Source organism: Hipposideros armiger, unplaced genomic scaffold, assembly GCF_001890085.2.
Source record: "Hipposideros armiger isolate ML-2016 unplaced genomic scaffold, ASM189008v1 scaffold_239, whole genome shotgun sequence".
NCBI classification, from domain to species: domain Eukaryota; kingdom Metazoa; phylum Chordata; class Mammalia; order Chiroptera; family Hipposideridae; genus Hipposideros; species Hipposideros armiger.
Genome location: NW_017731589.1, coordinates 2,564,169 through 2,578,255, shown reverse-complemented (window position 1 = coordinate 2,578,255; position 14,087 = coordinate 2,564,169). Strand labels below are relative to the sequence as shown.

The window sequence follows — 14,087 nt, the reverse complement described above, 5'->3', positions numbered from 1 at the left end:
CCGCTCATGCTGGCTGCTGGCTACACATGGTAGCCCATGGCAACCCACTGCCACAGGGGCTGCAGCCTACGCCATCGCCGGTGACTCACAGCAGCCCAGCTCCAGGTTGAGCTGTTGTTCAGCATCTTAGCTGTAGAGGCAGTGTCACTGGCCCTCAAACGTGGGATCCGAACCGGGGCCCTCTGGCGTCCCAAGCCAGTTCTTAACCACCGCACCACTCGGCCAGCCCTTGAGCAGTTACCTTTAGCTCCACTTGAGGAACGAGGAGACGAAGAGCAGTGCCCAAGGTTACACAGCAGGGCAGGAGAGCTCACCTCCGTGACCTTCAGCCCAGGCTCAGCACGATCATGTCCACCGACGTGCACAGCCCTCCACTTCCTCACGGGACAGAAGCCCCAGGGGTGACTTTCTACCAAGAGCTGCCATTTCACTACTTGCAAACCGCCGAGGGCCTCTCCTCCAGGCTGCTCATGGCATCTTTGTTGGGACAGGCTGGTTTGTTAGACAAACTGGGACAGAGCACAGCGGATCGGAGCTGGGTCTGCCTGGAGCTGTGGTCCAAAACCGGTGTTCTGAGATCAGTGACATATGGGGTCTTCCAGGTATCTCCCAGATTGGCATCTTGGAATGTTTGTATTTAATATGTATTCATGTATAGTTTTATTTTGATAGGGTCAGTTATTTGAAGGAGACAGACCAGAGGCCCAGGGAGGGGCTGACCTGGCAGTGGACGATGGGAAGACACTGGCTGGGGAGCTGGCCAAGTTCATGTCTCCAGCAGGACGTCTGCAGTTAGCTTCCGTCCTGGCTGAGGAATTCTTGTTCTGATACCACCAGCTGTTCAGTGCCTGGCTCCCCTCAGCCCCGGATTTGGAGTTTTTCCCTCCTTTAAGAAATGTTATTTTATCCTCAATGTCGGGCTGTCTGTGTTGGGGGCCTGGGGGTAGGAGCTGTGTGTGTTAGCACGCCCTGAAAGCTACGCCACATATTTCCGAAGGTCAACAGATATTTACATCAGGGCCATGATGTGGTGAATGCGAGTGAAGATGTACAGAAATGTAAAAAGCTTGACCTTTGCATTAGTGATTGGGGACGGGTCATCCAAACTTCCGCGTTTATGAAAAGGTTAATTCTCAAAAGGGTTCTATTCCCCCATCTCTCCCTGCACAGTGTGGGTACCTTCATCCATCTGACTGGTGTACAGGCGAGGGGTAAGCCGATGTCCAGTCCAGACGGGCAGGGCGTTTGCTTGGCGTAGCTGCTTCTTCACCTGGGCACTGTGGCCCGGGTGGCGTGGTGACCTTGCTCGCTGTGTGCCGGCGTGGCACACGCTGCCGACTGAGCTGAGTCCTGGGGAGCTGGGAAGCCCCCACAAATACACCTGCATCCTCCCCACTGGAAACTGTGCCTTCTTTTGTACCATCCACCGTCAACAGCTCTGGAAACGCTTCCAGCGTTAGGTGCATGTTCAGCCAGGGCTGGCGGCACTTTGCAGACCAATGGCTCCCAGGGAGGGCCAATGCCGCCGACCTCTCTTCTTCAGGCCATTGCAGTCAAGATACAATACAGGGGTGGTAACGAGTCTGAGGAAGCCTACGCTGCCGCCTGCAGAAGCCGCCCAATGGCCTCGGCCCTGGCCAGCCCAGATGGGGACGCCAGGTCGGAAGGTAGATTTCTGCCGCACAGTCGCCAGGCCGTGTGGGTGTGAAGGCTCCGTGCGCCTCCTCTGGCCTTGGAGCAGATGGACCCCGCACAGGACCATGTCGCCTAGACATGTGCAGCTTGGGATCCGGTCCTTCCTCCAACAGAGGCGAGTCTCGAAAAGAAATTGCTGCCCCGAAATCTGTCCAAGAGGCAAGGGACAGTCTTGGGCGGGGGCTCTTAACGGAGCTTCTTAACAGCTCCCGGGGTTTCTGCCGGGGCCGCACGTGAACAGCCGCTTCCGAAGTTTCCGCTCTGCCTCTCGCCTCCTATTTCCTCTTGTGCCCGCCGCTGACGTCCTCAACGACCTGTCACTTCTAGGGTGCTCCATGGAGACAAGGGACGCGCAGTCAGGTCAGATGGCGTCACCATGAGCGTGTGCACGGGGCAGGGAGAGCAGGCCCAGCACGGGCTTGTGTCCTGGGACGGGGAACCTGTGCGGTCACACCCGCCAGCCACGCCCAGGGACCGGTTCACAAAACCCAGCCCTACAGGGCAGTGAATTTAAAAAAAAGGGGGTCTGGAGAGTACAGCCAGTGTGGTAACAATTTGGCCGTTTATCAAGTTACACGTGTATTTTCTGTACGACCCAGCAATTCCACTTCTAGCTATTTGCTCAGGAGAAGTGGAAACTTGCCTGCAGGAAATCCCATCGGCAAACACGCACAGCCGTTCCGGCCACAATAGCCCCACACTGGACACAACTCAAGTGTCACAGGTGAACGCACTACCCATTACAGCACATCCATGCAGGGGCTGCACCTCAGCAGTGAGAATGAACCAGACTCACGCAGCCACGTGGGCGAACGTGGAAAGCAATTACTCTAACAAAGCTGCCAGCGGCACAAGACTGCGCGGGTCTGGCCCGGTTAGAAGACAGATCTGAGAAAAGGCAGACCTGTTGGACGGGCGACATCAGTTGTCATCAGTTGCCGGGACAACCACAGGGCGGGCAGGGGGGGCACGACGGAATATTTGGGGAAGATGAACATGAAATGGTCTCTATCTTGGTTGTGGGGTGCTTCTGAGATTGTACCCATTAGTCAAAGCTTACTGAAAACCTATTCAAAAAGTGTGAGTTTTATTATAAGGAAGTTAAGCTGCAATGAGCCTGCCATTGCACACGCTGGTCAGTGTCTGCCCGTCTCTCCATCAGAGTCCCCACCCCACCATCTCTGTCCCGAGTGCTGCTTTCCTGGTCACAGCTGCCAGACACCTGGGCAATGTCACCAATGTAAATAAGGTGGGGGCTTTGTGTCCAGCCCTCTGTAGGGACAGCCTGGAGCACAGTGAAGGGGAAAACGTGATGTAAAATCAAAACAAAATAAACGCAACAGGAAGGGACGCGTGTGGCCTTTCCACTGTCCGTCCCATGTCTAGCACAGTCCTGGCACACGCCAAGCACTTGATTACCTTGTAGCTGGAGTGGGTGCACAGCACGGGCTGCAGGCATCGGGCCGGCTTGGCCGCCCAGGGTGCCGGCCAAGTGCACTCGGTCATCTCTGTAGGAAAAGGTCTGTGAGCGACAAGAGCTGCCCTGGGGATGCAGACAGGCCCTTCTCAGGTGACTGGCTCTCAGGCCCGACTGCCAGGCTTCAGCACACCTGCCTCTAACTTTGTGACTTACAGCTGGCCCTGTGACATTCAGCAGAGGACGGCAGCACGGAGTCCCCAGGTGCACAAACAGGAAGAGGTGACTTCACTGCTGATCCCACTAGGTGGAGCCCAAGGCAAACTCCAGTCTGGGCGGACCAGACCCCGGTCAAACATGGCCCCATTGTGTCCTTCCTGGGTGGCCTCAGGTGACCCAGGGGCAGGCTGCACCTCGTCTGCCCGGTGCAGACCTCCATACTATAGACCTTAACTGAATATCATGCAACGAATCTCCAAGATCACTGTTAATCTGGGACCTGCCTGTTTCTCTGAGTCTGTCAAGGATGAGGAAATGAACGTCTCAGGGGAACCTTCGGTCACGTGTTTCCAGAGGTGGTGGGTTATTTCTCAGCTCCAACTACAATCCTGGTGTCACTCAGTGATGATAGCAAGTGAAGGCGGGGCAGGGCCAGCTGACCCCAGGTCATAGCCCAAGCCACCTACTTTGAAAGCCCTCCTGAGGTCCCATCCTCAGAGACTCTCCTGTTGACTGACCTGGGGCCCAGGTGAGCACCTTCTTATGGTCGATATCGCTTAATTACATAATTTCCTCCAACTATCAACCAACACCCATGGAGAGCCTCCGGTGTTGGGGACAATTAATGGGACACGAACACGTGGTTTACGATCAGCAAGGAGCCTGATGAAATGACGCATCACGCGTATTTCACCCCACTTTCAAGCGTGTTTGTTTGTGTGAAAATCGTGTCCTTGAGGACAGCAGATGATTCCAGGGGATGGAATGGTGGGAACAGGCTCCCTTGATGTGTGGCTGACGGCTTCCCGGCTGACTGACGCAGAGGAAGGGGCAGCTCCTGTGCTTTGCGCAGACGTGCTCTCATCCTGGGCAACGCCCCTGGGGACAGACACAGTGCAGCCCCTCCCAGCGAAAGCCCCTCTCTGACACCTTGGAATGAGGGACAGGAATGTGTTGGGCGGCAGATGCGCACTGAAAACACTCCTAAACAGCCTGTTCAGAAAAACGGCATAGCTACAAAAAGGTAACCAGCAATTCAACGCAAGAACAAATGACTGCGTGAAATGAACAGCACGCTTAACTAGGAGTCAGCCAGTGGGAGGGGCGTTTTAGGGGAAGGGGTCTTGACCTTGGGGCTTGAAGGCTCAGAGAGATTTGTTGGACCCAAGATGCAGTGAGCATAAAGCTTATGTGTGTGTGTGTGGGTGGGGGGGCGGGGAGAAGAACGGGGTGTGCAGAGGTGTGGACGCCCGGGAGCCCGCTGTGCTTGAGCAGCAACCAGACACCTGGCGGACGCGGTCGTTCACGGAGCAGGACTGGCACGAATGAGGTCATGTGTCTTCCTCCCCTCCCTCGCTGCAGGCAACACGCATCGATCACGGGTGTTTCCACAGGGCTCGGGCATCACTCTAGACGACTTTCAAACTCAGGGCTCCGGGAAGTCATTACAATCAATCAGACCTGACATTGAGGTTGAAGTTTATTTTCTGTCCAGAGGTAAGGAAATTGTGGGGAGGCCTGATTCATTCGATTGTGCCGTATTATGGAAGATCTTAGTTCCACCGCGAGCCGGGCCTGGAGTGCTCTCGGCACAGCGAAGCAGGCACTGACATGCACCACCTCATCATTCGGCAGCATTTCATGTCACCTCTACATGAACCCTATGGCTCAGACACTTTATTTCCATTCCATATATGGAGTCACTGTGCCCAGAGAAGCAAAGTAATGTTCCCATGATTGCACAGGTAGAGAGGCTGACTGAGAACGCATTTCCAGATCTATTTGACTCTAAAGCCCACATTCTCTTGTTGATGCTTGCTAAGAGTTGGTATTCCAGAGGGAGGAGAAGGGAGAGAGAGAAAGGGGATGCGAGGGGCGTGGAGGAGTCGGAGGAGCAGCTAGGATAGGAGGTCTCACGTGCAGCCCTAAGAGCTGTCCGCGGTCCTGAAATTCATGAACGTTAGTGATCACAGCGTTCTGCCCCCTGGATGCCATGGCAGAGACACGTAAAGTGCCACTGTAAGAACATCTCTTTCTTCTACATTTTGGCTTCACAGCGGTTACCTCCCCAGGGCATACAAACAGTCCTATTCATGCCACCTCTGGCGGCTGCGCAGGTTGCCTGCTCTGCAGAGCCAAAGTGTGTGTGCCCACACGGTCCAGCAGCGACCTTCCTGGGGACTCACGCAAACAAAGGGGAGGCTGGGGCGGAAATGTGCTCCCGAAGCCACCGAGGAGCTGGCCGTGGTGCTGAGGATTCTCCTCACTGCTCTCGTGAACTTGCTACTTGAATCTGTTCATGCACCAGGCTCAACTCACAACTGGAGACAGGCTGCCCAAGATTTAATTAAGGGGATATGGAATATAAACACGCGAACGCTGTCTTCATTTTCCAAGAGCACACCAGCTACCCATAACCATAACTGGTGCGGTTTCTACGCTAAGCGCGCCCACATCCCATGCACTCACGGCTTCCCACCAGGCTTCCTAATTGAATCTGTGCCCCGAACCTGCCCTTCCCTGCCGTCTACTCTACAGACAAGCATAAAGCTAACGGAAGCCTGCCGTTGTCATCAGAGCTCTCTTCTGCTCCAAGTGCTCATTGTGTTCTCGCTGTAAAGACCCATCCTTGGGGCACTGTTAGGTCCTTTGTACTCAGGCTCACCCCAAACCCATCCAACCCTCTCTCTACCCATGTGAACACCCCTGCTCCGGCCTGGGCACCCCACCAATTCCAGGAAGAGGCTGCTTCCTTGAAAAAGGCAAGCCTGGTGAGTAATGTATCCACCCTGGGATATTTCCTCTCTGTCTCCACCTACGAACACATCACGAAATAAAAAAACTGATTCAATTGTAAGGCTCAGCTCAAGCCAGGTTTTCTTCACAGACCCATTATGGCCCCGAAGCCTGCAACTTGCTCTTCTTTTGTTTTCAGTGTTTAAAATACTCATTTGGGGGCACTTAATTATACTCGTATATGGTGATACTAAGTCTCTGTTTTTCCCTTTCAACAAGATTGTAAACTTCTGAAGGATAGCAACCGTCGCTTTTGTTGCTCAATACAGCATTTCAATAAGTCTTTGTTGATGTATATTGTCTTTTCTGAGGCAAAACAAGAATGCCTTAAAATTAATTGCTCATCAGATTGAGGTGAGATTAAACCATTTATTGAACATTGAGAACTGTGGATAGTTGCAGCTATAGACATCTCTTTTAAGGGAGAAGTTAAAATCACGTGTGCATAATTACCTGCGTGTCATGGAACAGGCCTCAGCTTTGAAAATTATTAAAGGGAAGTTTATTATATAGGGGCACATCATTCCTTCCTTTGTAACAGAAAGGATTTGAGCTGGCTAGAAAGTAACGTCAGATAATATTTAATTACGAGACCACAAAAATATATTGGGTACCTACTCCAACATTTAAAGAAACGACATTCCCAAAAGTTCACTAGAAGCAGAATTCTCTGCTGTGCCTTTTGCACACGTCACCCCATTAAATTCTTATAATGTGCCTATAAGGTGGGCACTANGTCCCAAGCCAACTCCTAACCAACGCGCCACTTGGCCAGCCCCTGAGTCCACCTTTTCTTCACCAGCCAGAAATCCTACTGACAGAGAACAGGAAGATGAAAATGGCTCTGAGAAGATGAACACTAGAGCCACAGCTAGTGCACCCACTGAAAGGGGTCAGTGGCCAGCCGATTGAAGTCAAGGCCTCTGAGAATGTCACAGAACCCAAAATGGGTCCTGGGGGATCGGGTGAACATGGGAAGAAAGGAGGACAGCCAAGAGGTGATGAAGGGGAGGCAGAGTGTGCTTCTTCTCGGCACACACAGGCCTGAGCTATCTGCCTGACAAGGCTGCAGGAGTTCCTGCATGGCAGCTCACGGGTATCTCTGTGGCCATTCCCAGCATATCTCACGACGCTGACCCCTGGCCTCTCATGACACTGCAGGTCAAGTGCATTGGACTTACTTCCAAGCACAGAGAAGATGGTGCACGACTGTCTGGTTCTCTTCTCAGGGAAAAGAGCCTCGAGGGAGTGGAGACTCTCACTTGGCATCTCAGTGCCACGAGACAAAGACACATCTACATGCCCCTCCACTGTAAGCAGGCGCTCTGGGAGTGCCCACGTGCTTCCCGGCGCCCAGGCTGCGTCCAATCCAGGTCTGCCCTGAAGGCCAGCAGGAGGCACCCACTCAACTCTCCCCCTGTCCCCGCCATAAAGTGTGTGTGTGTGTGTGTGTGTGTGTGAGCGCGCGCGCGCACCAGCCCGACGCTGAACAGCGGGCTGATTGTGGGCGAGTCAGTCCCACCGTCCTGCCTTTCCAGTCCTCACTCTGTCACCACCTGCTTCATCTCCACGTGGGCTCTCTGCCCGCTTTTCACACATCTAAAGCCCAGGGCTCACCGGCCCTCTCAGCCAGCTCCCGGCTTCCCCGTGTATGTGGGCAGCAGGTCCCTTTCCTCCTATCCCAGGGCTGAGCCCTCCGTCACAAACCTCTCACTTTCCCTTGCTTTGGGTTCCCTCTGAAAAGACCCCAGTACAGACTCCTTTTCTCTCAATAACTTTCTAATTTGTTGCCANGCTCTAAACACTACATTGGAAATTGCCTGAATAAAGGGTGTATCTCTTACTGCTCAAGTTACAAGTCCAAGTTGATTGCTATTAACTGAAAAGCCCAGGCTATCAAAAGGTATAATAAATATGCAAAGTAAAAATCATGTCTTTCTTGGTGGAAAGCCTATTTCTTTAATCCATCCTGGGAATGGTGATTTCATTTCAATGCCTGGTTATACCGTTCCCAAGCAAACACGTAGACTCATCTCTTGGCATGCTTCTTTAAACAGTATATTAAATGTCCCGAAGTTCCACTCTGTGAATATTCTCCTGAGTGGAACCAAGGAGGAAATGGAAGACCAAACAACCTTCTAAGGGCAACGGTAAGAAGACAAGTGAACTATCCATTGTCAAGTCTATGTCTGTATTGCCAAAGAGGAAAAAAAAAAGGCACCAATGGATGGACAGTGTAATAAAGCATCTTGAAGACTGAATCCCTAGTTAGAAAGCTTCAAAGACAAATGAGAGAGGAAAGAGACAGATAAAACCCGAGATGCTGGGTCTGCTAAGTTTGTACGTAAAAGAAGCATACAGATGCAACAGTCAGTGCAAATGTTAGTGCACTTTTAGTGGAAACCTTAAAAACCAAAGTGCAGCTCTGACTCGCTTGCCACCTTTAAAAAAGGGGAAAGCGGGAGGAAGACGAAACGCTTTTCTCATTGCTCGGAGATGAAACCATCTAATACTTTCTTCCACAAAACAGCCTCTTCCCTGGAGCCAGAAGAACCACAGGCACAAAGGACACATCAGATTTCAAGTTCTCATTTGCACAATGCCTTCTCTCGAAAGGCATTAAAAAAAAAGCTACATCTCACTGAAAGAAGTTGTTCCTTAGAGAGAGAAGCCTTTCTTTTTTTGTGGTCTCTGTTTATCTGGCGTATTTACGTTTCTTCCTTTAAATAAACCCTAAGCAGTTCTGATCATGGAGCAAAGTACAAGGAGTTGGAAGGTAGCAAGACGGGTGACTTTTCAAAGACTGCGCTTTTAGATGTTCATGAATACGAGGCAGTTTGGTTTCCTCCTACACCAAATGTCCCTTGCAAAACGAGTATGTGAAAACTTGTTACCCAAAGCACCTTCCACAGGATGGGAAAACAATTTCAGCACGTCGTTTTTTTTAATACATCGTGAGAAATAGTTAAATAGTTGACAGTGGCATGCCATAACTGCGGGGGCGGGGAATAACCAGTCGAGGGTTTGTCCTGGGGTCCATTCCTATTTGGTCCACTTCTTATTTTTCTGAAACGTCCATAGCCCACAGCTGTCTTCCTCATCCTCTGCCCTCCCTCAGCCCCACTGAGCCCCACTTTTCATTTTGCTGTGGTCTTTCCTGCCTCCGCCCATCATGCACATGCACACAGACTCACTTTCCATGGCCTTCCTCTAGGAAATCACCCACTTTTGTAGTTTTAGGCCATCGTGACCTAAATATTGGTGGATTGGAAATTGAACCTGGCGACCACTAAAATGCCTTCCCCTCAGATCCCTACTGAGGGCTGCCCGTGCTCTGGCGAGCGAGTAAGTTTAACGGCGTCTCGGTGTAGGGAGCAGATGCCTGATCCTGGATCAATGAGCTCACATGCCACACGTGACAAGCTCCCGACTGTACGGGAGTTTTTTATGCCCCTCTATACCCCTTCCTTTTCAGGATCCTGCAGAAATCTCATCTCATGACAGAGCCAGTCCCTGCTGGATTTTGAATCTCCTGTTTCATTTTGTCTTTCAGTCCTTGGCATTGCCCCAGTGACCCAACATTTTGCCAAAATATATTACCTCCTGCCTAGTCTCTGCCCCCACTCCGATGGCTGGTGGCCCAGAAAGTTGTGAAGTCCTGATGTTGAAGCGCGGTAACGATGGAAAGTTTCCCGAATGAATCAGTCCTTCCTAGAGGGGCGCCCCCTTCTCTTAAGCAGAGTGTCACGATCACCCCCATGTTCTAATGTCTCCATTCGGCACACGTTTCCACATGCCCTGCCAACGTATTGTATCATCTTAATGAAGTTAAGCCTCTTGTTGTAATGATTTAAAAAGAACAACCTTCTAGACCCAAATAACTAAAGTGCACATTGAAATATTTAGTGAAAAGTAAAGATGTTTAGCTCCTGTGACGTAAGACAAATATTAGGAAATGACGTGATATAAACTAAATGTTCTTTGTTTTTTTTCCCCCCGGTTGCATAACTTTTCTTCCCATCTGCATGGAACTTACAACTTAGAGTAAAAATCTAGGCAACAGTTAAAGCATGGGAGACACGTAGTTGTCAGTTTTAAAATACAAAAGTAATGAAAAATCCTTAAGGATTCAGTATTTAATCTCAACTCTTTCCTTCCTCCTGGGATAACTGGTCTTCCACAAAACTTTCTAAATTTAAGAGCGTGGAGATGGCGATTTTCCCCAGAACCTGGCGTCTCTCTGGAACGCCATGCTTAGCCCTCCATGCCACGCCCAACCCTAATGCACTTCAATTCATCCTTTTGTGGCCAATTCCCATTCATGTAACTTATCAGGAGAGAATGTTTCTTTCATCCTGTGTCCTCCACATATAATGCTTTCCTAGTGATGAGTTACCATGAGCATATCTGAGTATCAACAGAATATGATTAAAAATGAGGATGCATTTACATACAGGAAATATTTCAGAGAGGAACAGTAAATATTTCAACTGTGATTCTAATTGTTTCCAAATATCCATTTCAAGTGCATCTCTGACATCCAGAANAGGAATATGTGAAGCAGCAGCCACGTGTACAAAAACTTTTATGAATGCACGCGACAGACCCTGTAGAGAACATTTAGCTGGCTACCATCTTTATCATGGAAGATTACTTCATTTTGTTGACATTTTATGATAAAAACTGTGAAACACTTTGTTAAAAATAACTAGCTTTCATTCTGGTTTGATACACACATTTGTGTAAAAGACATATGGCCTCTAAGAACACCATTTTTTGGAGATTCAGTAGGTGAAAGTTGAACACACCTACTCTTAGTACCAGAGGAAACTTCAGCTGTCTCGGGCTTCTCCCTGTAAGTGCAGTCATTACACGCACAAAGGTTCTACGCGGCTCCAGCTACGGGGCCAAAACCGGAGAAGCAGGAAACTAATGCATGGGCTTCTTGGGATCCTGACGGGCAGGAAAGAGAGTACATGCTCCCCAATTCTTTCTGCCACTGGCACGAGGGAAGGAAACCAGAATTCACAGGGCACTGAAAATTTAATTCGACCCTACTCTGTGGCTGATTGGAAAGCCTGAAGCTAAGAAGAAAAAAAAAATCAAGTCACCAATGACAAATAATCTCATCTTGTAGATTGAATAGCCTCTGGCTTGTTGTGAAGAATTTTAGAGGCAAGAGTGATGAAATCTGTGAAAAAGGTATCGATCTGTGTCTTCAGGAGTATCAAGAAAAGCTCCCAGTTTTTAAGGACTGTGGGTAATGTAAATTTAAATATTTTAATAGACTTGTTTTTATTCTAAAAGGACAACTGTGCTTTCCTTTGTACCCCAAACCCTCCTATAGGGAAGGTCTTAAAACACGGGCTGTGTTCCCCTCCTGCCATTCGGTGGCGCACTTGTACAGCTGACTATCTGAGAGGTCAACAAGTTCCTTTTGCAGGCAGAAGCTGCAACAATTCGAGGCCTGAAGGCTCACCCAGTTCAGAGATCCACCATCTCATTAACAGAACTAAGATGTTCACAGTATTTTAAATTCGTTAAATGATTCATTTTCCAAAAACGATCTTATGACAAAGAGGAAGAGTTGGGTAGTGGAGCAAAGCGTTTCTGGAGAAGGGGCTTCTGTTGACAAGGTGATGGGATGGGCCACAGGCTGTCTCATCCCCCAGACACTGATTCCGGTAAATGTAACAAGTAACCTGCTACACGTTTCAGTCTTATGAGTCCTTAGAAAAGAAACAAATGAGCTCCACTGAAAACCTGCTATTTATGGCTCTAATGTAATTTAAGGGGGTTGTTTGGAGAGCATGGGTTTGCAGTCAGCCAGGCTTGGGCTGGGATCTGGGCTGTGAGCTATGAGAGGCTGGGCCCGCACTTGCCGGCTCAGAGGTCTCACTGGGGGTTGGGGATAAGGACGCTTATCTTGCCGGCCTGTTGTGCTGGGATAAAGGTGCGTGAAAGCCAATGGACAGATGATGGCACTGCTTATTACTATGACTGTTTTAGAAATGCCGAAAGCAGCTCATGATCCGTTGGCATCCTCTATGGGGTCTTGTCATCGTGAGGCTGAGACCAAATGTTCAGCGTAGACCATATCTTGTCCTCAGGTGTGCAAATTCTGGAGCTAGGTTTTCAGAATCGATTTTTCCTCAATTCTGACGGGTGCAGTAAAACAGTAACACAAGGTGTTAAGCCTACAATGCTTTTAGAGTCTTACAAATTTATATAAAATGGAACGAAATAGCCATCATCCACAATAAATTCTATCGTTCCCACAAAGGGTAGATAAATCTCAAGGCGTAATTATACTCTGCCTGCCGTGACCCTTTGCTTGAAAAATCACAGAACGATTCTTCCTCCGTGAAAAACACCTGAGTTTCTATTTGAAATATGACTTTAATGAAAAATGACTATGGATGCTTTATTTTTACTATCGTGGGTCATTTTCTGTTCCTTGGGGCTTGATTTTTCTCATAGCCCAACAGAAACCATGGGTCACATTTTGCTGCAATCTACATCTTTCATTTGTCCGAAGTCCAAATGAAATGATTTGATCCGTGTTTGTTTTCCAAGGGTATGCCCGGGCTCTACCTAAACCTAGTAGAAAACAGACGGCAGCAGCTGAAAGCAGTCACACTGGGATGAAGGCTCTCCAGTGGAACAATACTCGTTAGCAACTCCTGCTGTTTGTTTACACCTGCATGGGGAAAATTAGCCCCCCGCACCCCCCCTAAAAAATTCACAGGGACCTACACAGCATCACCAGCAGCCCAATCCAAGTTCTTTGAACATTTCCCCCAAACCTCACCTCTTCCAGATGCTGTGAAAGAAACCGTGGGGGGGGGGAGAAGGAGAAAGATGGGGGTGGGGAACAAGACGGCAGGGTGGGAGCTGGGTTACAGGAGGCGGGGGAAAGAAAGAACAGAAATGAAAACCGTAAGCCATTCCTGCCCCACTTTCCGAGTTCTGAAACGGTTTTTCTGTGTGTCCGACTCTGCAAACGGCCTCACCAAATGTCGGCCACGTCTTCCTGCCTTTGGGCTCCAGAGATGGGTTCCTGATGACGCCCCTGTGTAGTGTGTGGGTCTGTCTCCCCAGCCCTGAAAACCTTTTGAAATCACACTTGCTCTCATCTCTTTCCTGCCCCCCCTCCACACACTTTTGGGTTCCAAATTATGTTTTTTTTGAGAGACCCATGAGCTCCCGGTGCCACCCTCTGTATTGTGTGCATATTCAGGAGCCCTCCTGGGGGCCCTGGACCAGCCAGCCCACCTTTCCTGCAGCTGATTACAAAGCACAAGGACCCAGAGCAGGGGTGGGGATGGCACAGTTGGTCTAGGATGGGGGCTTCACAAGTGGGACAGTGCAGAGCTCAGGTGACCCCTGACCCTGGGTGCTGCACAGAGGCCCCACCACATCAGGGCACTTTGCAGGCAAAAGTCAAGATGCCCCATTTCCCGCTGTGAATTCCTAAGAATTAAGCCTGTAGTCAATGTTCTGCCTTTGGTTTTGCTCTGCAGATTTCTCATTAAAAGAAAATGAAAAAAAACAATCTTACCCGTGAGGAATTTTGCTCAGGACATAATATCCAGTATAGGAGTGCTGATATATCTGAAACAAAGGACAAAACAAAACAAAACAAAAGAAGCATTGAGACAAAGGCTGTGACTGTGATATTTTTCAAACCACGGTGGATTCTAACAAACATCAGCGGGTTGAACGCTGTTAAGGAGGAGACCTGGGGGCAAAGCCTTTTATTTACTTAGGAAGTTAATGTACGCTCCCTGTTTATTTTATTCTCATCACTTGCACAGGGTTTACTGGGCAGCCCTGGACCGCTGGAGGCTTGATGTCATCTCCATGGCTACCGGGTTGGTGATTAAATCAGGGGCACAGATTTCCAGCTCAACTAAATGTAGCACAGAACTAACGAGGACGCGGTGGCCATCAGGGACTG

At 49.6% G+C, this 14,087-nt stretch overlaps 1 protein-coding gene across 4 annotated transcripts in view; it reads right to left on the bottom strand.

The window, feature by feature from the left end:
* The window catches only part of LOC109389672 (dipeptidyl aminopeptidase-like protein 6), a 624,125-nt gene that overhangs the window by 72,646 nt on the left and 537,392 nt on the right, over positions 1 to 14,087 (bottom strand). For all 4 annotated transcript variants that reach the window (XM_019655448.1, XM_019655450.1, XM_019655447.1 and 1 more), the window contains exon 6: positions 13,689 to 13,741. In XM_019655448.1, the coding sequence (XP_019510993.1) occupies positions 13,689 to 13,741 (53 nt within the window). The remainder of the gene's footprint in view (positions 1 to 13,688; positions 13,742 to 14,087) is intronic.